The sequence below is a fragment of the Rousettus aegyptiacus genome, unplaced genomic scaffold (genome assembly GCF_014176215.1).
Source record: "Rousettus aegyptiacus isolate mRouAeg1 unplaced genomic scaffold, mRouAeg1.p scaffold_m13_p_2, whole genome shotgun sequence".
NCBI lineage: Eukaryota > Metazoa > Chordata > Mammalia > Chiroptera > Pteropodidae > Rousettus > Rousettus aegyptiacus.
Genome location: NW_023416295.1, coordinates 14,091,571 through 14,114,667, shown reverse-complemented (window position 1 = coordinate 14,114,667; position 23,097 = coordinate 14,091,571). Strand labels below are relative to the sequence as shown.

General features: G+C 44.6%; 1 protein-coding gene across 2 annotated transcripts in view; it reads right to left on the bottom strand.

The window, feature by feature from the left end:
• Nucleotides 1–4,067: 4,067 nt before the first annotated feature.
• Nucleotides 4,068–23,097, bottom strand: part of NHEJ1 (non-homologous end joining factor 1) — a 68,748-nt gene continuing 49,718 nt past the window's right edge. For both annotated transcript variants that reach the window (XM_036236343.1, XM_036236344.1), the window contains 3 exons: nucleotides 5,714–5,831; nucleotides 5,044–5,153; nucleotides 4,068–4,579 (listed from right to left, as the gene is read on the bottom strand). In XM_036236343.1, the coding sequence (XP_036092236.1) occupies nucleotides 4,505–4,579; nucleotides 5,044–5,153; nucleotides 5,714–5,831 (303 nt within the window). In that variant the 3' untranslated portion in view covers nucleotides 4,068–4,504. The remainder of the gene's footprint in view (nucleotides 4,580–5,043; nucleotides 5,154–5,713; nucleotides 5,832–23,097) is intronic.

Below are 23,097 nucleotides of genomic sequence, written 5' to 3'. Positions count from 1 at the left end.
GCCAGCATGCTTTGGTGTTACCTAATGACTTCCCAGGTGTCACGGTACAGACATGAGACCCCAGAATAGAGGGGAAGCATAAAGGGCCACTGTAAAGCAAAGTCTCAGGAAATGAGAAAGTATTCCTCAAAGGATCTGGGATGAAAGATGGAGGTCAGATGGGCTTGTAGCTCAAGTAAAGAGAAATTCCCTTGGGTCCCTCTCCTTCACACACAGACAGGCACCTCATACCCAGCCTCTCAGGGTGGGATCTTCTAAGGCCCTCTCTACGAAAACATATAAGAAAAATATATGCAAGGCTCCTGCTTTTATCTCCCATATAAGCAATAAGTAACCTTCGACAAGACTAACCAGTAGCAGCTTCCGGGTGATAGCAGCTAGACAAAACCCTCCCTCAAAAGCATGGGCTCCCTTCTCCTCTGGCATTTCTCTCTGTCTCTAAGTGCCTGTCATACTCTATTACAATTTTGCGAGCCCATGCATTTACTGATGCCAGTAACAGGAACTAGAAACTGAGGGCCTTGATCTTTGAGTTTGGTGTCTTCCTTGCAATATGTCACTGAACTCCTTTTGAATAGTTTCTTCTTCAGGAATATTAGACAGAAAAACATCCGGGCAGAGCTTAGAAAAGCATGCCTTGATTGTGTCAAAACCCGGTTAAGATAAAGTTGCATCTGTTAGTAGTATAATGCCACGACAGTGATATTTTCTGAGTTAGGATTAAAAACCGACCATGTTCTCAAGGAGTATAACCTAATGTAAGGATGAAAACAAAAAGCGCATGGGAAATGTGTGTATAAACACAGATTACATTAACAGCACAGATAGTGACGGGGTAAGCAGAACAGATAAAGGGAGCGTCTCATATCGTGAGAAAAGGTTGTTAAGAGGATTTTAGGCTTCCCCTATTATATTCTCGGAGCAAATCTTCCTGGTTTTGTGAATAGAAGAAAATGAGGGACAAAATAATTGGAGAGAAGAAACTGCCCTGGTGACAAAGTCAAGATCAAGACTAAATCAGGACTAGAAGAGTCATGGCTTTTTCCATTCCTGCTCCTTCTGCCATCTTTGTAAACGGAGGATCACATGCAAGGCTCCTGCTTTTATCTCCCAGTGGACTAGGGTGAAGGAGGAGGCAAGGGCTTCAGAAAATGGGAGGTTTGAATGAATAAGAAGGCAAGAGTTCAGATGTACCACACTGTAAAATTAAGAAGCAAGAGGGCTGACTATGCGGGAGACAAAGTTCTCTCCTTCCTCAAGTGCTCACTGTCAGGGACTCTCATCAACCCGAGGAAGGATCCTGATCTGACAGGGATAGAGTCTTCCCAAGTCCAGAGCAAAGGAGCACAGCCTTCACTCTCTGTCACAGTACACCCTAGGAATTACAGGGCGAGCGCCTCAGGATGCTGTGCGAAGACGGGGACTACAGAAGCTCCTTCCTCCCTCCTCAATACCTTTACTATCCTTTGGAAACACTTCTTGGTGTGGGAGACTGGCTGCCTGGTGACAGGAGAAAGGAGAATGACACGAGTGGGATTTTCCAGGACCCAGCTCCGGCTCTGCCTTCAAGGGCTGCTGGGAAAGCCCTTCGTGAGGCCTGAGGAAAGGAGGTGCTGCCCAGCTGGAGTGCTAAGGGATGAAGATTTCCAGCAAAGAGCTGGCCTGTCCTAGCTGACTGTGGGGGAGGGGCGAGCCCGCCAGCCAGGTCAAGTAGGCCTTGCAGCCTAGGTGGCGCTATTTCTCTACTTTTTAGGTCAAGTTCCTGCAGGAACTTCCTCGAGGTCCCTAGTCCTGCTCCTGGTTTGCTGGCTTGCTCGTGTAAACCACCTTATATTATTTTTTTTTCTAAAAATACTCCAAAGCAATTGAAAGAGTCCCTTCTCCCACCAGCCAGCCCTGGCCCCAGCCCCGGCCCCGGGGAGCGGGCGGGTAGGCGGGGAGGTGGGCCACTGCTTTATTAAACACAGGGAAAACTAATATTTACGGAATAAAATTTATGGAGCAGCCACGAGAATTCGACCCTTTTATGTGCATGTGGAGTGGGGGCTGGGCCAGGCTGGGGGCCTTAGGGAGGGGCCCAAGCCAGGGGGCAGGGCTGGAATACGGCCTGGCTGGGCCAATTCGTCAAGGCAGGGATTTCCCTGGAGTTGCCCTGGGACAGATGATTCTCAGCCACCACCCCTAGCTTTGGGAGATAAGAGCTTCAGGACAAGAATGCCCAAGGAAGGGCCTCTGGAAGCAGTGTTTATCGAAGGATGTGTTTGGGCAATATCCCCATGGAGACAGCAACCTTGGGTGACAGAGTGGGCAGTGGGCGGGGAGGTCACTAGGCATATTCTTATTCGACCTTTTTAAAAAGTACACAGTCTTCTGAGAACATGAAAAAAGTTATGCTCCAGGGATTTTACTTATAATTTTGGGGGATTCACAAACCCTTGATCCCCCTATGATTAAAAGATGCCTGCTCTGGATTGTGCTCTTAGGACATGGGGATTATCCAGGGTGAATAACCCATATTTTCTCCCAGATTGCTGGGAAAATCTTTCCATTTTCCATGTGGTCTCATGTCTGGTAGATCCTGAAATCTAGTGATCTAAATTCTGCCAAAAAGAAACTAAGGAACAAAGCGAGCCATCTATAGATTGCTTTTACTTGGTTCTCAACTCATTTCAATGACAATTAAGACCATGGGACGCACCATGGGACACTGTGGTCTGGGGGTAAATGAAGATATCAGTGGCACTAGGAATGAGCCCTGGTGGAGCTCTCGGACTCTGCCAGCAGGTAAAGGCACGGCGTAAGTCCTGGATGCCTCAAACGCTCCTGCCGTGAAGAGTGAGTGGGGAATAGACATCCTATTAAGAGGAAGTCATAGGAAAAGGATGTTACAGTAGAAGATATGAAAGAAGGACCTGACTTCTTTTTTGGAAAATGTCTTCAGGAATATACAGAATAATACGGTTAAGAACTCAGCTGTCTGGGTTCAAATTCTGGCTGTCATTAACTGTGTGACATTTGATAAGTCACTTAATTTCTTCAAGACTTCATTTCCTAGTGGGTTAACGGAATCTTCCTCGCATGATGCTGTGAGGATTCAATGTCAGGTGCTTCTTAACCTGGTATACATTAACTGCTCAATAAAAGTTACTGTTGCTCTTTTTATAATTATTATTATTCTATTATTGCTTGGATTGTCCACCCTCCTGTGACTTGACATCAGGACAGAAACACCTGTCCCAGCTGGAGAGGATATGAGGATGAGGAGGCCCTTGACCATCACATGCAAAGACACCAGAAAAGGCCTCTGTAGGTTTTGCCCCTGACCCTGTCCCTCCTCTACCTAACAATAGGACGAGAGCTTCCAGTTAACATATGAGTTCTACTTTCCTTCCTGTCTCTGCAAGGTGACGTTTCAGATGGTCTTACCTATGAAGGAAAACCTAGCAGAGAAGGCCAAGGGGCTTTGCCCATCCTGGTCTGCTAAATCTTGTCGGATTTGTCCAAAAAGTCAACTTTCTAAATGTCTAAGATTCTGCCTATCTCACACAGCCTTTACATTTTTTTCTTATTAAGCATTATTGATTCTATAGGTCAATTCTGTTGTCCCTGAGAATTCCCATGGCCATTTCCTATTCTCTGCCGTCCTATCTTTCCTAGTTCTTTTTGTCACGATGTTCTTTGAAGTGCAGTGAAGGATGGGAAAGTAAAATCCCTTTTTCTCCCACTCCAGTGAGACACTACCTTGGCCCTAGTGCTTGGATCTCTTTGTAACTTCAATTCCATATTGTAGTTTAACTTGTTGTCTAGGCCATGGAAACAGACAAAAGACCCCAGGTCATCTGGGCAAAGGAGAGCAACAGCCATCTGTTCTGCTTTATGCCTACCAGGGAAAAGTTCTCCAGATCCAAGTTCCCACGTGGAGGCTAAGCACAGGCCACAGCAGAGAAGCATAAGAAGAACCCGAAGGATTGGCCTGAAGGCCTAGGCTTCGTCCAGAGACCCCAGTGGGGTGGAACTCGGCAAAGTGAAGCAGGTTATCTGTTCCCCAGAATAAGTACTCTCAAAAGCAGGGGAGTATGAGTAGTTTTTATTCCATGCTAAAGAGAGAAGTGGGTCTCTGAGGAGCACCTGGGACTAGTAAGGACTCTTGAGAATGGTAGACAAGGTTTCCTAAGCATGTTGTGCCCTTTTGCTGACTTGCCCTATACCCCTAAAGTCCACGGTAGTGTCTTAGGTCTAGAAAATCTCCACTAAAAAGGAGGCAGGTACGCGATTCCCAGAGACTAGCTTCCACTTGGATAGGAAAGGCCAATGGCCGATGGGCTGGGGCCAGGTTCCCTCGGTTAAGAGTACCCATTCCAGTGGCCTGCCAATGTGAACTTCAGTGAGCTTGCCTCTGACTGTATAACTGTGTCAGAGATAGCGCTGTCACTGGAGTGCCTTTCAAGGTGGCACTAGGAAACTATTCTTCATGCCCATTCTCAGCAGTTGAGACAGTGACAAGTTAATCAAAGAGTCCCCTTAGTTTCTTCCTCTTGACCTTTGACAGTTGAGGTCTCTGCACAGAGCCTGAAGTATCCTGGAAAAAAAAGAAGCCTGGAATTAATAGGGGTTTTGAAAGGAACTTCCTCCAATGACCCTGGCTAGAATGAGGCCTTCTTGAAGTAGCTGACACAGTGTTTTGAAGTCTACGTCAGGCAGTGAATGTGATATGAGACTCTATGCAAGAGACACATACATCCCTTCTCTCCCAGGAACAGCCTCACAGGCCATCGCTGAAAGTGGGATAAGGAGGGAAAAAGTCAAGGTCCATCATTCGGTACAAGAACTGCAGACAGGAGATAGCAAGAGAAGATGTAACAAACCACGACTCTCCATCCAGAAAGCCACAATTTGGAAGCCTGATAACAAATATCCCACAATATTGTTAAGGCAGCGTCAGCTAGGTGGTGATTCCAGGGATGGCTGGCTTGGGGAACAGGAGTTCACGCCTCCAACTCTTAGAACGCCACCCAGGAAGCTGCTCACGACTCACCGACTCACCATGGGCTCAGGCACCGGGAGGGGCGGTGCTGAGGAAACTGGCTCTTCTGGCTGGTTTGGAAGTTGTCCATTGGTTTCTTGTGCAGAGGCACTACTTGAGGTCTGAGGATCTGAAATCAGAAAGATCAAATGAGGACAGTGATAAATGCCTTCTTATCAGGGAGACATCAGTGTTTACCAAGCATTCAGATAAAGGCCAGGGGTTGGTACTAATATATAAACAGAAGTAGCCACAAATCCAACTTCCGGCTGATTTCTGAAAAGCCCTGTTTCTACTATGAAGAGTCCCCAGGCCCACTTTCACCAGGTAGACAAGAGCTGCCCTGACTCAAAATAACCAGCTGGTCCTCTGCGCTTTTCCTGACAGGCCTCAGGGAGAGTCCTCTTTCTCCGGGTTCCCTGGCTGACCCTCCTGGGTGCCTAGGCCAGTTTAATAGAACCTTCTGCGGTGGTGGCAATGTTCTGTATCTGCACTACTCGGCTTGGTAGCCACTAGCCACAGGTGGCTGTTGAGCTCTTGAAATGTGGCTAGAGCAAATGAGGAAATAAAATTTTCATTTTATTTAATTTTTATGATTGCAAATTTAAATAGTCACAAGTGGCTTAAGTTACCACAAACCTAGACCTTAACTCTAACCTCAAGAGACCAAGTCCTCTTAGAGCTACTCACCAGTGCCTTGATGCTTCTGCTTCACTTGGACCTCTTGTCTGGTAACTGCCATATATAGATTCTGTAGATTTGTGACAAAGGGTCTTCCATCACCAACACTGCATGCCTCTGGAAGTTTCTATAGGGGAGAGGAGATGCTGTTATTTGTTACACTGTACTGCCAGAGAAAAGGGACTTGACATTCCACTGGCAGAATTGGTATCAACCCCTCAAAAGAATTTATATAAAGAAGTTAGATCTCAAATAGGGCGCCCATATCCAAGCGTGCTGGGACCAATATATAGACCTCTTGAGAAATCTTCTTCTCTAAAAGGTAACTCTAAAGTATATCTTTATTTCTTCCAATACTTAGTCTTTATGTTTTCTCATAAATACCCCATAGGCCTCTAGGCTCTTTCTTCCACAGACATGACCTCGTAGAGGGCTGTTTCAGGAAGTCACCTTCCTTAAATTGTCCCTAAGCTGTACAGATTACTATTTTAATGAAATTTGCTCCTAAACTTCCATACTAGAGAGGAAACTGATAAATGATGAAATCCAGGATAGGAGAGAGAGAAAACTATAGGAATGACAGACTAAGGAGCAAGAAAAAATTATGAAGTTGTGATGTTCAGTCAGAGGACGTGAGAAAAATAAAGTTTCCAAAGCTTTGGAGGCTTACCTGACATTTTCTATTCCCTATTGCAATCCTACCTTGCTTATTATAATCCATGAACTCACAATGGGGGTGATACTTCTCCTAAGGGTGATGAAAATTAGTTCTTGGGGGGGGAGGTGAAAAAAATCTTACTCTTTTAAAGTATAAAGTACAGATATACGTAAATATAAACAGAATTTTGGTATGTCTTTCATATTATAATTTCCTGAGGGGGGTTAATTAGGAAAAAATGTCTTCAGGGTTCTTTCGGGAGGTGATAATGAAAAAAAGGTTGAGAAACACTGTTCTTTTCGCATTATATTTACGTTTCCTTCCATACAGAATGAACTGTAGATTTATTTATGTTTACAGCAAAATGCTTTGTCTTGTTTGACTTTCATATTTTTGGCTGAACTGAGTCGAAATAACGTTGAAGACTGAAGGAAGTGCAAGAAAAACGAGATGAAAGAGTATGATATCCAGGGGTCCCAAACCTGGCTGCACTTCAGGATCCTGGGAAGGGCCCAGAACCACTTCATCTGGCCCTGTGCATGCTAATCATCGCGCTCCCCAGCCAAGTTAGCAGGTCTCCCACAAAGACGTGCCAGCAGCTCATGTGGGAACTAAACCAAGAATCTTGGATCGGCCCATATCTCTTGTCAAGGGCACTTTCTCTGGGCTCTAGGGCATCCATTTCTGAAAACCCACTGTGGGAGAAGAGTGGAAGAGAGAAAGCAGGAGAAGCGGCGAAGTACTTGCTAAGCCAGAGTCGAGATTATACAGCCATCTTTCTCTGAGCGTGGTGGTAGCTGAAAAACTTGTTGAACTTTAGGAAATGAGGTATACACATTTTCACTGCAACTCAGCTCCCATAAAAGTTATGCCAGTCTTGGACTTTCACTGCAAACCACAGACAATGAATCAGAAGCCCTGGGTCCAAACTTTACTTCTAGCAAGTCAGCACACGAGCAGTAAGCCAGCGCGCCTCCGCGGCATTACCCGAGGAAAGAACTGGAACAGGGAAGGTAAACTATCAGGCCACTCGCCTCCACCTCACCTCACTCTCCATCCAGGTCCAGCTCTCCCCAAGCCACCTCCTCCCACAGAAAGTCCTCTACTCCACAGCCAGAGAACCTCGACCCTGGCTGTGGAGTAGATGACTTTCTGTGGAAAGGCCACCGGCTCTTCTCCCTCCTCTTATCTCATACCTCTAGGATCTCCTTTCGTGCTGCTCAAGAGCTGTGGCCTCTCTCAGTGTCATCCATACATGGGCTCGGCAGAATCGGGCAGTCCAGGGTCATTGCCTCTTGCCCCGTCTTTGGAACTAAACGGACTCCTAAATTTTCCAGGGTGATTTTTAGCCAGCTCAGGTACTTAGTCTCAAAATGAAGTACGAGAAACGAAAGGCTGCTAAAGCCAGTGCTGTCCTGGACCAGAGTCCAAATCCAGAGCCTGTGTATTAGCCCACCCTCTGTCCTCCTGCTTCTCAGAGAGCTCTGGTCCTACAGTTGCTACCAAAGGTTATCCTACTTGAGAATATAGTCTCAGAAAAGTACTAGATAAAGAATATTGGGTTATTTGCTGCGTATCTACTACGGGCAATACACTGTTCTAAGTATTTAATGTATTAACCCATTTTTGTCTTATTTGCTGCTATTTCCCTGGCACCTAGAATAACCTGGCCCATAGTAGGGGTGCAGTAACTATTTGTGAATGAATGAACACGGTAGCCAACAGTACAACCCCATTCTCCTGAGGAGGCCACAGATAATAAATGGTGGAGTAGGACTGGAATCCAGACAATCTGGCTTCAGGGCCCACAGATATAGAAAGTACCCTATTTACTTCTCTGAACATGAGGATTTTAGTCAAAAGGGGAATAGAGCCTTTACCAGAATCACTACCCTCAATCTGTTACTTTGCAGATCACCTGCCTATAGTCTCATCCAGCCCAGGAACAAGCTTCCTCAGGTGACAAGAAAAAAGTGAACAGATGAAAAAAGAGGCAGCTGGCCCTACCTGGAACCCTCAGGGGCTGAAAGGCCACACCCTTAAATCCTATTCTAGCTGGTCCCTGTGGTCCCTGATTCCTTGGGCATCATCTGCAGAATATACTATGGTAGGGTAGAGAGGTGAAGAGGCCTGGGCGTGGAAAAGAGGAAACTTTAGCTCCTTGTGCAGGACAATGGCGGGGGCAAGTGGAGGCAACTGGCAGAGATCAAAGGAAGAACGCGAAAGTCAGGACTAAGAAAAGCAAACAGCCGTGCCTCCTGCTTTAAGTACAACTGAGCCAGGAGCAAGGTGTACCAGTCACAAAGTGGGTCACTGCCCAGAGTGGGGAGGGAAAGAATACTCTATAACGTGTTCTGCTGTATAATGTGTTGAACTGATTAACCCAGAATCAATTCTACTGAGCACAAAAGTTGAGACACCGACTCAACTTTGCCAGGCACTATAGGATTGGAGGAGGGGACAGAGATGTACCAGTCCTTCCCTCCTCAGAACAGGACTGAGTTCGTACAGAGATAAGGAAGTCAGAGTTGGTGCTCTGAAGAGTTTATATGTATATATGTGTATGTACTTTTTATATATAATGTAATGTAATGTAATGTAATGTAATGTAATGTAATGTAATGTAATGTAATGTAATGTAATACAATACAATACAACCCAATACAATACAATACAATACAATATATATTTTCAAGCATTATGCTATAACAGTGTTATAAACAAAATGTAATAGGAGGGAACCCAGAGAAGAAGAAAGGGACAAATTCTGACTGAGAGTCCAGCAAAAAGCTTCAGAGGTGGTGGAAGTATCTGAAGCATAAAGATAGGCTATGTGGATACATCTCACGGGAAATGAGACCAGAAGGCTAAATTCATATCCACCAGTTTGCAAAGGACTTCGTTTTCTGAATTAAGGATATGCCCATGGGAATGCCCTTTTGTTTCACAAAGTGGCTTTCTCTACTATACTACTGTTTGCCAAGGCTTCCTTGGCTCCAAACTAATATTGATACAACAATGAGGAATATGAAGCTTCCTCTAGGTTTCCCTTTTGTAGGCTTTCTGCTACATTTACGTAAATTCTTTTAGTACTTCTTCACTGCTTACTGCTAGTACTGTCAACAGCCGCAGGAGCTATATCACTCTCCTGTCTCCAAGAGTTATTTTACTCTCCCATCTCCAATCCATTAATAGTTTGGCTTCTGCTATATAGCCATTACAGAAGCTTTAGGAAAACCAAAGCTACAGAAATCCAGCAGAGCATTTTATTTCCCCTTTTGTCCCTACTGCAGTCCATCTTGGTTCCTAGGGGCCACACTACCCTCTTAGCAATAACTCCCATCTTCATCAGGTCTAAATCCCAGTGGTCCAGACATTCTAAGACTCCTTCCTACTCTTGGATCCCAGTGGGATCTGTTGGAGAGATCTCATTGCCACTTTCAACTAGAAATAAGAGGTCTGATCCTACCCTACCCCACTCCCATCTCATCCCTCCTTTCTCCTGGGGCTGTTTTCAGAAAAGGAACCTTTAGGATCCTGGGTAGGGAAAGGCTGGACCCCAATACACTGCTCACCCTACTCAATATAGGCCCACAGGCTGAGGATACAGATTTCACAGAGGAAAAGGGGGGAAACGAACAAAGTGGAGCTTCTCGGCATCAGCCTCGAGCAGGTCTTTGGTTCTGACGTCAGCTCCAGAAGTTGGCACAGCCCCAAGTGCCTGACACGGACCGTCGCAATGTCACAACCACAGGGCAAGGGCCCTCAAAACATGACTTCCTAAAGGTAAGGACTCTTCTCCTACACCCTGCAATCTGGTAAACTCTGCTGGTAATGGGTACAACCAACTTCCTCCTCGGGGAGCCCAAGCCTCAGTTTAGGAAATCATCCTCAGCTCCCTTTAGGAGTAAGAGCACGCTGAAAACCCTTCTAAGGTCTCCAATTACCAAAGGGTTACCAAGATAAACGGAAAGGAACAAGAAAAATGGGTTTGGGAGGGGACTCTAATGAGAAAGATGCGTCAAAAACCAGAACTTCTGCTCCTCCCTCTCCCCCCTAATCCATCCATTTACCAACCACCTAGATGTGGAAGGATGGAGGGAGATGATGGAGGTGAGACTAACAACATCTACGCCACAGAGTGCGTGAAAGGATTAAATGAGAGTAGAGTAAGTACTCAAGAAATGTGTCCCTTCCCTTTGCGAGACGCACTGAGACCTTGCTTGCCAGGGTTTGACACAATTATTAACCCTTCCCCACTGTATTCCAAAGTATATGACCTAACAATTCCGTGACTAGGCAAAGTCCAGAGCAGGGAGATACCTGTGGGTGGTTCACTGCCCACCATCGCCACCTTAGCCCACTCCGCAGTCTTGGGTAAAGACCGAGGCCGCGTGGCTTTTGTATCAGAAGGTCCTCATTTTAAATCCTGGCTTTGCCGGTGAGCAGCTATATTACTAACCTCTTTTAGCCTCTGTTACCTCACCAGAGACCAATACCTTCTGGTATGAGACTGACTGGGGATTATACAAGGTAACACTTGTAAAGGTTGCCTGCTCAGTATATATGATGCCTCCTTACCTCCCCCAAACGGCTCTTGCTGCTTCTCAAATACCTCCTTTAGTCTCATCACATTCGGGAGCTACCCAAGAGGCCAAAGTTTCACTTTTATTCTCCCTCTTTTTTGGGGGGATGGGTATAACAGAGGAGAGTACATCTACTCCCTCCAGGAGCACACAAAGCACAATCGGCTTGTTCCTCAAAAAGCTGGAGCAGTAGCATTCCACACAGCCCACCCCGTCCAACAATGCTGCTGCCAGGAACCCCTTCTCACCACCATTTCCTGCTCCCTAATGTGCCCGTGCTATGGCATTTCCATCTTAAAGTAACACACCCAGTACGACTATTTGGAAAGTAGAAAAACATGACTTGCAGATATGTCAACCACATCGTTACCAGCCAAATGGTTTTTTGACGGGCTTAATCTCATATAGTGTCTTCAGAGTCAGAGAAGAAATGTTAATAGGTCAATAAAGAGAGATACGACGGTGATGTCCCTCTCACTCTCCCTATTCTCCACTTCAAATTTTTCCACAGCATCTCACTGGGATGAGCTGTTCCTGAGTTCCAGGCAAGATCCAACCTCTGTTTCATCCCTCACAGAATACCCCTCTGTTTTCTTAGTCCACTGATCACAGGCTTGGGTGACTTGCGAGAGAACACAGTACCCTGAAGAGACAAGGCACACTGCCCTTGAAGACTGCATGTGAAGCCGACGAGACACCGCCCCGGTGTTTGGTCTGCTTTAGCTTTGTTTGGGTCTGCGCTGCACCAGGCCTGCCCTGGCCATTCTGCCCTGCCGCTGCTGACCTCGCCCTGCCCCTCCCACCAGCCTCCGGCTCCTGAGCACCCACCCGCTCAATGCTGGGCTCCTAAGGAAAAAACACAGAGAGGCCTGAACTTAACCTTGTATTCGGGATCTTGAAAATTATTAATAGTCTACCTCACCCCTCCACTTTCTTAAAACAAGGGGGAGAATGGGTGCACGCATACATGCATGCATTCAAGCAGGCATGTATGCAACCTAGTCAAATCCTTAATTCACTTTGTTGTAGCCATCTTTCAAAATGGGATAATTCTGCTGCCTCACTCTTTCTCATGGTGCTGGAAATACATTGGAGATAAGATAGGTGCAGAGTTCAAAACAGTTTTGAGATGAAGTCCAGTCTTATATTATTCAGATTTTTGTGGTGCTGCTTGAGGCCTACCTACCTCCCTGAACTGCACAGTCAGAAGAGAAGGGAAGCAGAAGAAAGACTATAGAGAGAGGTCTAAACAGGATGCTTGAATAATATTAGTAAGATTAACATTTTGGAATATGTTCAAAGTACTAGGTATTAGGCTAAGCATGTAAAACATTATCTCAATTAATCTCCACAGTAACCCTATCAGCTAGGCACTGAAATCATTTTCATTTTGTATATGAGAAGACAAAGGTTCAAAGAGGTTAAGTAATTTGACCAAAGCTTCGGCTACAAAGAAGCAGAACGGAGAGGTGGGAGACCCAGAAAACTAAACTCTGGAGCCTACACTTGAACTGCTACACTATGAAGCCTCTTGGAATCACCGGATGAGACATCCATTTCTCCCTGCCCTCTACACCCCGCCAGAAGAAGGCTGGTCCCTATTCTGAGGTCTAGTTGTACTAGATGCTAGTAGCTCTCATCTTCTTTCTTAAATCTCCAAATAGCTCGACAGGCTGATAGAGGGAAAAGAAAATGTCCTCCAGAGAAGGAAAGCCTGACTTAACCCCTTGGTATCCTCCAATGGTACTAGAAAATCAGAAAAATGAGCCTCTGGTATGGGGAGGCTCTAGGCTCTAAATCTCCTTTTAAAATTAGCACAGCCCCTCAAAGTCATAGCAGGAAGGCCTCTCAGCTCTGCCCCAAAAGAAAAATAATGGTAAAGGGAGTGGAAGTGAAGGCGGGGGCAGGGGCTGCTGCTCTCATAAGAGCCCTTTGTGGTGGCTGCCTCTGAAAGGAGGTTTTGCTAGACAAGGTGGAACTTCTCAAGGTGACAAGCGAACGGGGCAGCCTAAGCTGTGACCCTTTGCTCACTTCTTAACTAGCCCCTCCCCCTTGGAGGGCCAGAGCCTAAACTGTCCCCAAAGCCCCACCCGGCTCAAGCGCAAACCCCCCCGAAGCCCCACCCGGCCCCAGCACAAGCCGTGGCTTTCTAGCCTGGAAAGAGACTAAGGGGCAGCAAAGGGGCTGGGGCGACAAGAGTGGTTTCCTGGGGGGTACGAATCCTCAGAGGCCCTGAGAAAGTGCAGCAGCAACCCTCATTCCCTCTTTTCTCTACTCCCATTCCTCCTCCCAGAACAAGCAGTTTCTGTCAGCTCTGGCTCACGGACCAGACTCCGACCAGCCTACCAGGCGGACAAGGCTGAATGACAGTTTAGGACCGCTCTCCAATTCCGCCACCTTACCATCCTTTTCCCAAATGGAAAGGAAACATTGTGGTAGAAATCAGAAAGCAAAAAGCACCAGGTTTAGTAACAGAAAGCAAATCAAAAAGCGCTAAGGCAGGCATCTGGCTCCGAGAGTGCTGATCCCTGCCCTGAGCCACAAGCACCGTGAGTAACTACACATTTCATTTTGTTTTTTTTTTTTCCTGTTTTAGTGGAGAAAGGAGGACAGTCAGCTAGCTGGGTCTGTAGGGCACAGGTGATTTAGAGGACCTGGTGGTATTCTCTGTAGGACATCTACCACCAAAAGGATTCTCTTTCACTCCAATTACACGCTTGACAGCTGGGAACACAGCCCACTGTGGCTGTGATCTCGTGGGGTCCCTGCCCCCACCCTGTCTGCTCCCCGTAGGGTGACACAGTGTCCTCTCCACCTTACATAATCTTACTCTATAATGACCCACATCCCTCTCCCCTCTCTCCCTGCCCCCCCCACCCCCGCCACACACAATCAAGGCCCAATCTTCATGACCTTAGGTAGATAAAGATCATAAAGGAAAAGACTGATAAATTGGACTATATTAAAATTAGGAACCTCGTTCCTCAAAAGACACAATCAAAAGAGGAAATAAGCAAGCTATAGAGTGGGAGAAAATATTTGCAATACATGTAACCAACAGAGAACTTATTTCCAGAATATATGAAGAACTCTTAGCAATCAACAAGAAAAAGACAAATAACCCAACAAAGAATTGGCAAAGGGCTTGGTCATATCTAAATGACCAGTAAGCCATAAGGGAAATCGAAACCATAATAGGACATCACTACGTATTACTATAATGGCAAAAAGGAAAAAGACAGATAATAAGAGTGTTGACAAGGATGTGGTACAACTGGAACTCTCCTACGCCGCCTGCACGAGTATAAACTGATATAATCACTTTGGAAAACTGTCTGGCAGTATCTACTAAATCTAAACAAATGCACAACTATGAAACAACCATTTCACTTTTATATACATGTACAACAAAAATGAATAAATTATGAAAATTAACAAAGTACTGCTCCACACAACATGGATGTATTTCATAAACATTTTGTTGAGTGAAAAGTCAGACGCAAAAGAGTGTACACCACATGATTCCGTTTATATAAAGTTCAAAATGGGAAAATTAATCTATCATATTGGAAGTCAGGAGAGTGGCCACCCTCTGCTAAGTACTGGACATGTTCTAGTTCTTAATTTGGGTGCTGATTACACGGCTATGTTCATTTTGTAACAGTTCTTCAAGCTGTATGCTTGTGATATGGGCACTTTCCGTATTCATCTTACATTTCAATTTTAAAAGTTTATTAATAAAAGATAAACTACTATAAAAAAACAATTTGGCAGGGCCTCCACAAGTCAAATGTAGTTATTTTATGAGCCGAAAGAATTGAAAACATATGTTCATATAAAAACTCATATGCAAATGTTCGCAGCAGCATTATTCATAATAACCCCAAAGTGCAAGCAACTCAACTGTCCATCAACCGACAAGTGAACAAACAAACGTGGTATAGCCGCATAATGGCATATTATTCTGCCATAAACAGGAATGAAGTACTGACACTTGCTTCAGTGGATGAACCTTGAAAACATAATGCTGAGTGAAAGAAACCAGACACAAAAGACCATGTATTATATGATTCCATTTGTATGAAATATTCAGAACTGGCAAATCCACATAGAGACAGAAAGTAGATTAGTGATTTCCAAGAGCTGACAGGAGGGGAGATGGGGAATGACGGCAAATGGGTACGGGTTTCTTTTTGGGAGTGATGAAAAGGTTCTGAAATTAGACAGTAGTTATGGTTGAACAACCCTGTGAATATTGTGAAACCACAGAACTGTACACTTTTGGTGTATACTTTTTTGGTAAATGTTATGGTATGTGAATTATATCTCAATTTTTTAAAGAATTTTAAAAAAGATAAAGTCTCTATTCTCCCACTCTCCTCTGCCTGTTTTCTCTTATAGGAATAGACTCTGGGGCTCCAACAGGCCTGGACAGCTTTTAAAGGACTTTAACATAATCAGTGGAGCAGATTCCTGACTAGTGACTGAGGGACTGGAGTTAGCACAGAATGGGGACAGAGCACAGGATCTAAAGCCACATGGCCTAGCTTTGAAAATAACTCCACCACTTACATATTCATTCTTATGGTCTTGGCCAAGTGACTTAATTTCTTTGGGCCTCAATTTTCTCTCTATAAATGAGTAAAATAATTCCCATCGATAAAGGTTGTTGTGAGAATTGTTAAATGAGATAAGGTATGGAACATATTAATTCCTTTCCCTTGAAAGTTTCAAGCAACCTCAGCTTGGCAACTAGAAGGCAACTGAAGGCAACTAGAAAATGCACTTTACTTCAGCAAAACTGTGTGGGTTCTGGAGTTAAAATGCTCAAATCCCAAGTCCATTACTTTGCCTTTCTAAGCCTTAGTTTTACCCATTGTAAAATGGGAATAATAACACTATTGCGTTGTAGAGCTATGATGAGGACTAAAGGAGACAATACATGTAAACTGCTCACTACACTGCCTGGCACACATAAAGCACTCAATAAGTGTTAACTGTTATTATTAATTCAATCATTAAACAAAATTGAGTATGCCAGATAGTGTGCTGTGTCCTAAGGATAAGACAGAGTTCACTGCCTTCAAGGAGCTCATAGTCTGGCTGGGGAATCAGACGCATAAACAAACAATTGTTCTTCACGGCCAGGCACACACTGGAGCCTTTGATTCCCAGTCAATAACACTAGGTCTAAGGCATTAGAAAACAAAGCTGGATATGTAAGGAACGGTGTGTGGTGGGGGCAGTGGTGAACAGACTAACTATGAATCAACAGAGGACCCTTCTTTTTTCCATAAATAGCCTACAAGAATCTAGATAAATAGGCATGCAGACTTCCTCCTCGTCATGACTACAAACTGGCCGGGGGCTAAAGGGCATCTCCTATATATCTGTCTCCTCTGCTCTTCCAGTGGCTGGCTCGTACTCACCTTTTAGATCTGTTTAAATGTCACTTCTCCTGGACCACTGACCATGTCATGTAAAGTATTTGTTCTTATAGCACTCTATTCTTTTTCCTCTAAACAACTGTAATAAAGTTCTATTATTTATTTGCTCATTTCCCATCTCCACTAGGCAGGCTGTCAGCTCCTAGAGTTCAGGTTCATTCAGCATATATTCGTCAAGTATCTACTATGTGCCAGGCTCCGAAGTAGGTACCGGGAATTCCATTTGGGGGTACAGACATGGCCACTGCCCTCATGGAGGTTATATCTATATTTGCGACAAAGCTTTGGGATAGACGTTCATCCCTCTTCTGACTGGCCCAGTTAGAAATGAGCCCTTAGCTGCCAATCTCTCACTGAGTCTAAAAAGCAAGAGGCTGGCACTCTGGGGACTCTTCGGTCCTTCCTTTTGCAGTCCTACATTCCCATGCTCACAGTCTGGAGGAGTTTAAGCTAGGGCCAATGGCACAAGCTCGGAGCCATTGCTGCAAGTTCTTTCCTTATAAAGCTCTTCATGTTAGCATTCTAAGAGCAAGAACAGTTGGTATTAAGTGAGGGATATACTGGCTGGGGTGGGTGGGAGGTGAGACTCTCCCTAAATCCCACAGGGAATAATAACTAAACCTGGCACTCCAATAACTAGACCTGGGAGTGCTGAGCCCTCAGCACTTTTCAAATTCAGTGCCCTGAGATTGTGAGACAGCTGCTTCCCATCGTCTGGGCTTCTCTACCATTGAACCTGACTTCATCCCAAAGGGGGCTTCCTGCTAAAGCCAGCCTGAGGTCTAGAAATGCTGAATTAATCTCCAGTAAATATATTCTACTGTAAACTCTCTGGGGCAGGCCAAGGGAGATAATAAAATTCAAAGGCTTATTTAAAAAGCTGCTTCAAATTCTGTATTAAATGAACAAGGGTGTGCGTATGTGTGTGTGTGTGTGTTTATACAAATACACGAATATGAAATAAATCCTTGGTTAATAGCAGGAGATAATGTCCTGAATGCGGATTCGGAGGAAAAATCTCAAGCCACAGAAACAAATACATTTATTCATTCAAGAATCACCTACTTGGCACCTTCTCTGAGCCAGATTGTTCTAGGTCCAAAGAAATAAATGAATGATTGTGCGTTCAGCAAAATATTTTCAGCTCTATGATACAGGTCTATGCGTAGTCTGCCATGAGAAAACAGTAAAAAGCAGGCAGGATTTTTCATCTTTGTCAGGGATTTCCTAGTCCACTCCCAAACTTCCTGCTCTTAACCTGCACGATAGGTAAACAGAAGCAAGGCCATGGGGTGGATCTGGAGGGTGGGAATGGGGTCAAGGTATGTCCATTAAATCAGAACAGCATGTTGAGCTGAAAACAGGAGGGAAATCCACAGGAACCAGCCAACTAATAGGCCTGGCTCAAATCACTCCTGCCAGATCTATCAGAATTAATGATGCGACTGTAGGAAAGCTGGCGAGGAGAAACAGTGCCATGTGGAAAATGATGTTTGCAGCTAAATCTGTGTGAGACTGTCGCAGGAAAATGAGGTTCTCTGGAAATCTCTGTGCTCAAATTCCTAACTTGGCCCCAGGTTAGGTGACTGCACATCCTCAGCATTAACTTCCCTTGCCCCTCTCTGAGCAGTAGTATCATGCTTTTCTCCTGGTGTGAGGACTTTGCAAATCCTTGATGAATACATTGAGCCCATCCATGATGGGTCCAACATAGAACAACCTATAATTTGGAGAAAATGAGTATGGAAAGAGTGGCTCTCCCAGGATCCTGGATCCTGGGTGGGGGGAGGGAGAATACATTTTTTCATTCGATATCAAAACTTTGCTATTAACTATATTTTCTTACCATTCTAATATAATGCTACCTAGTATCATCAGTTCAGCTCTTCCTGGATTCATATTGATATAGCTACACTCTACTTCCTGGTTTCTTTGATGATCAATAGCACATATTTTCTAGATGGATGGTACAATATGACTTACAATATGACTATGGAAGAAAACTGCGGTCTCCATCAAATATGACTGACTACAGAGTAAACTAAGGTGGCCAACTCAGTTACGCTCCCTTCTCTGAGAGTATGTGCTATTTACCCAAAGCCCCCTTGGAAGGGCCAGACAAGGGAGGGGGTCAAATCTGTACGATGTGACCCTAATCTCCTGGCCCCAGCTAATTAATTAGAACAAGGGTAGACACTTCATCCAAGAGAACCCAGTCCCTGGACCAGATTTTCTCTGCCAGGTATGTGACCTAAAAGTCATAGAACCTAGATTCTTAGTTTTGTTTGTCTGTCTATTTGCTTCATGCCATGGACTCCTCTGGCAGTCTGGTGAAGGCAGGAGACCCTTTTTAAATGCATAAAATAAAATATATAGAATTACCAAGGAAACCAATTAATTAAAATGTCATTATTTAAATATGGAAACAACAAATTTATAATATAATATGTGCTCCTTTATTGACACCAGTAATGGGTCTAATAACTACCATAATTTCAAGTAGTGACAAGCATAAACTATATTTTACAATACCCGCAGTGACTATAAAATGATAGGAAAATGTCTATGATTTCTACTGGTGACAAAAATCACAGATACTGCTAAAGCCACGGTGGTTTTGGCTAACATTTATAATAAAAGGAAATGCTAAATTTCAGTTACAGGTTAATGAAAATAAAGATGCAATCTGTTCCCCACACAGTTCATGAAACCTTAAATTCTAAGCATGGATTCTCAAGAGATCCATGGACCCCAGAGTAAAAACACCTGCTATAAAGACTCTCATTGGATGACAGTGGCTGCTTAATGAAAGGTCTATATAGAGCTAGTCCGAGTTAGGAGCAAGACAGCCAAAACTACATGTAAGTCAATAGTTTGTAGGAGCAGAAACAAACTGGTCAGTGCGTCGGCTGTGAGGAGCAGAGATGAGCACTCCTGAGATCCCAGAGGAAGAAGCTGCCTTTCCAGTTCCTGCGAGGCATGGTTAACTCTCCTGAAATTAGGAACCGAGAGTTCTCCCCGTGCCCTTGCAGTCAATTTCCTTTTTACTAAGACTAATTGAGGGGGATCTCCCTTACAGTTAAACGCTGAGGTAATACCTTAAACAAATGAGCTTACTGAAATATATTTATAACATGCTGTGTTTATTTGTGTATATTAACCTTCCACAAGATGATAAATTCCTAATATCTCAGAGTATGCACACTCTCGACTCTGTAAGGCCCACGGCTGGCGACCGCCATGAACCTGCTGTAGCAGATACTAATAATGTCAAATGCCTCAGGGGAGGGGGTGAAGCTGCCTTTCCTCTGCTCGGTGGCTAAACCTGGCAGGCAAACCTGGGCAGTTTATCTCTAGATATTGAGCTTGTAGGAGCCAGACAACAAAATGCAGCAGGGTGGAAGATCAATGAAGACGTCTCAGCACTATCAGAATGACTGGAGATCTTTCGGTTTAGGGAGGGCGAGGGCAAAAGGGAGACATAAGTGTCCAGAAGAAGAAACTGAAGCTGTCAGAGGTCCTCTTGGTGATAGGTACACAGTGTTTATTTTATTATCCTTTAATCCCTATATAGTTCATATGTTTTTATATGCACTAAATACCTTATAGTAAAAATATTTTAAAACACACAGTGAAATCTAAATCAAGCATCCAAAATGAAAAAGTGAAAATTAATTAACACATCTATAGTGACTACCCAAGTCCAAGCGTGGCAAGTCCATTAAGGGGTACACTCTCCAGACCTACGCTAGTGCCTGGCCCCCCCATACTCTGAGTTTAAAGAAGGACAAGGGTTCCAAGTAGTCAAAGGAAACAAGAACCCAAAAGAAAATTCTGGATACTAAGTCATTTTCCAGAAAGTCAAGAAGACTGGCAGGTTGTGGGGTTAGGAAGTTGAAATGCTAGAAAGTCAATTGCTAGGCCTGAATTATCTACCACTAGTTTAGCTCAAAATACTCACAACAAGGCGCCTGCCAATCCACGGTTGAGACTGCAATGGAGGGATGTGACCCCAAAAGGTCCAATGATGACTCTAAAACCTAGTACCTAGGGAAAATTAAGCAGGGCTGACAAGACATTAAAGAGATACCAGAAAAAGATGGGAAACAGGGAGGAAAAAGTAGAGGTTAAAGATATACTTCAAGTCAGACCTCGACTCGGGCAGGACAGGGGTTTGGTGGTACCGTGGCAGTGGTGAGGATGGGTGGTGGGGGACGGGGGCTGGAAAAAAGAAGCGTGAAATCCACAGAGGAGTGAAGACAGGCCTGATGAGAAGGAAATTTCCCTACGTTGGTGCGAACAGGATTGAGGCTGAAAGCTGCTTCCTGAGACGTCGCGTCCCTTAGCCCAGAACGGAGCACCCCTTGTTCTGCCTCCCGGCTATAGACTTGGTGCTCTAACATGGCCATATCATTTGTAGTTGCAAAGTACATCTCACATTCTTTTGGATCTAGGTTTCACTGAGAGAATGCCCTAGTTACCTCATTTAGCATTTCCTAACTGATACACTCTCCACTTCCTTGCAGAAAGCCATAATCTTGTGGGTTTAAGATTCCCACTGAGTGTGCTCACCCCCTATCCTCAGGCTCACTTAGGAGGCAAGAACAGGCAGCCCTGACACCAGGCTGACCCTAGGGAACACAGCAGCTACTCCAGGGTTCATCTCCAGGTGAGGGGATGAAGAAAGGACCAAATCTAGGCTCTGGTTACAGGGCATCTTGAACACCTGTTGATAATAAAACATTATCTGTCAAGCCTTTGGCCCTCCAACCCACCAAAACAGAGAAAGAGAATGGGAGAGAAATTTTATTCCCTCTGATTCCCACCCCAGGGAAGAACACTGGCCCCCCTCACCCCAAAAGCCACTTGTCAGAGTAAAAGGGCACCTAAAAGAAGGTCTAAAGGAAAGACTGACCAGAGATGTGAAAGACTCTATCGGTCTCCTCTTAGAAAGGGAAGGCGGGCAGTGGATGCTGCGGTAAGGCTAAGGGACACCGGCGTTGAGTCCAACTACCAAGGTAGCTCCTGTAAGAACTCCAGCACCCAAGTGAAGAGAACACTGTAGGGGAGCAAAGGTGGAGGCACAGACGCCAGCTGGGAAGCTACTGCAGTTATCATGGCAAGAAATAACGGTGGCTCAGATCAAGGTGATGGAAGCGGTGGCAGAGTCTGCATTTATTTCGAAAGAGGCAACAGAATGTCCTGCTGGACGGGATATGGGGTATGAGAGAAAGACAGATTTTTAACCCCAAGCAAGTGGAAGGACAGCGCTGCTGTCAGTTGAGAAGGAGAGGGTTACAGGAGAAGCGTGCTTGGCGTATGTGTGGTGAGGAGGGCGGGGAGAAATCAGGAATTCAGCTTGAATGTGTTGAGCTCGAGAGGTCTCGAGTGAAAATGTTGAACAAGCAGCTGAAAACGTAAGTCTGGGGTTTGGCAAGGTCTGAACTGGAGACAGAGGTGTAAAGATGGTGTCTAAAGCCATGAGCTTGAATGCAATCGCCAACGGAGTGAACGTAGGTAGAAAATAGTGGAGGAACAAGGAATGAACCCCGGACGTAGTAAAAAAAAAAAAAGAGAGAGAGAGAGAAGGGATCGGCAAAGGAGATTGTGAAGAAGTAACCAAGAAGTAAAAAATAAGGCCAGGAAAGTACACAGTATGGAAGCCAACTGAAGAAAGTATGTAAAGAACTCAGTGGCCAACTATATCAAAGGCTTCTTGTAGACCAAATAAGATGAGAACCAAGAATTAACTATTGGTTTCGCAATGAGAAAGTCAGTGGTGACCTTTTCAAAAACAACTTCTGTAGAGTGATGGAAGTCAAAACCCTACTGATAAGAGTTAAGAGAGAACTGGAGGAGAGGAACACAACAAAAACAGACAATTCTTGTAAGAAGTTTTGCAGCAAAGAGGGAAAGGAGTAGGGTAGTGACAGGTGGGCAAATCAGGGTATCAAGAGGAAGATTTTTTAGATGGGAAAATAATGGTACATTTGTATGTTAATAGGATAAAGCTATAGAAAGCAAAAAATCAAGAGAGGGAAGAATTACAGGAAAAATTTCTTTGACAGGTGACATGAAATCTAATGCACAAATGGAAGGACAGGTAGAAAGGCAGTGTGTGAGGGTATACATGTTGGCGGTAAATAGGAGTGATGGTGTAAGCGTGTTAAAATCCACATCTGATTGACTCTCCTTTTTTTATCCGGCAAAACAGGAAGCAAAGTTAAGGTGATAGGGGCTTGCAGAAAGGGAATAAGGTGTGAAGGTCATCTAGAATAACGGCAGAGTAAATGGATTAGGGAAATATTATAATGATTGCCTGGAAGTATTAACGGTGCGTTTGAGGTTCGTGGTCAAGAATTTAAATTGAAACTAGTCAGCTCGGTTATTATTATTATTTCTTTACTATATTTGGCTGTATATGCAGATCTGGAAGAGGCAGAAGAGTTGGGTTTAACTGTACACGACACCAGAGATGAGCAGTAGGATCAAGAGCGTGTGCAGGAAAGCGATGATGATTGCCCATAGAAGCTAGGTAAGGAAAGGAAGCAGGACATCGAAGGAGTCGGGACAATGAAAAGGAAGGTAAGAGCAATAGGCTGAAGGTCTCTGTGGGATGAAAGGAATGTCGAGTGGAGGTAGAGAAAGAGAGCAGGAACAGTAAGAGAAGGAAGTGGTTTGAGAGCAGGATGTGTAAAATGG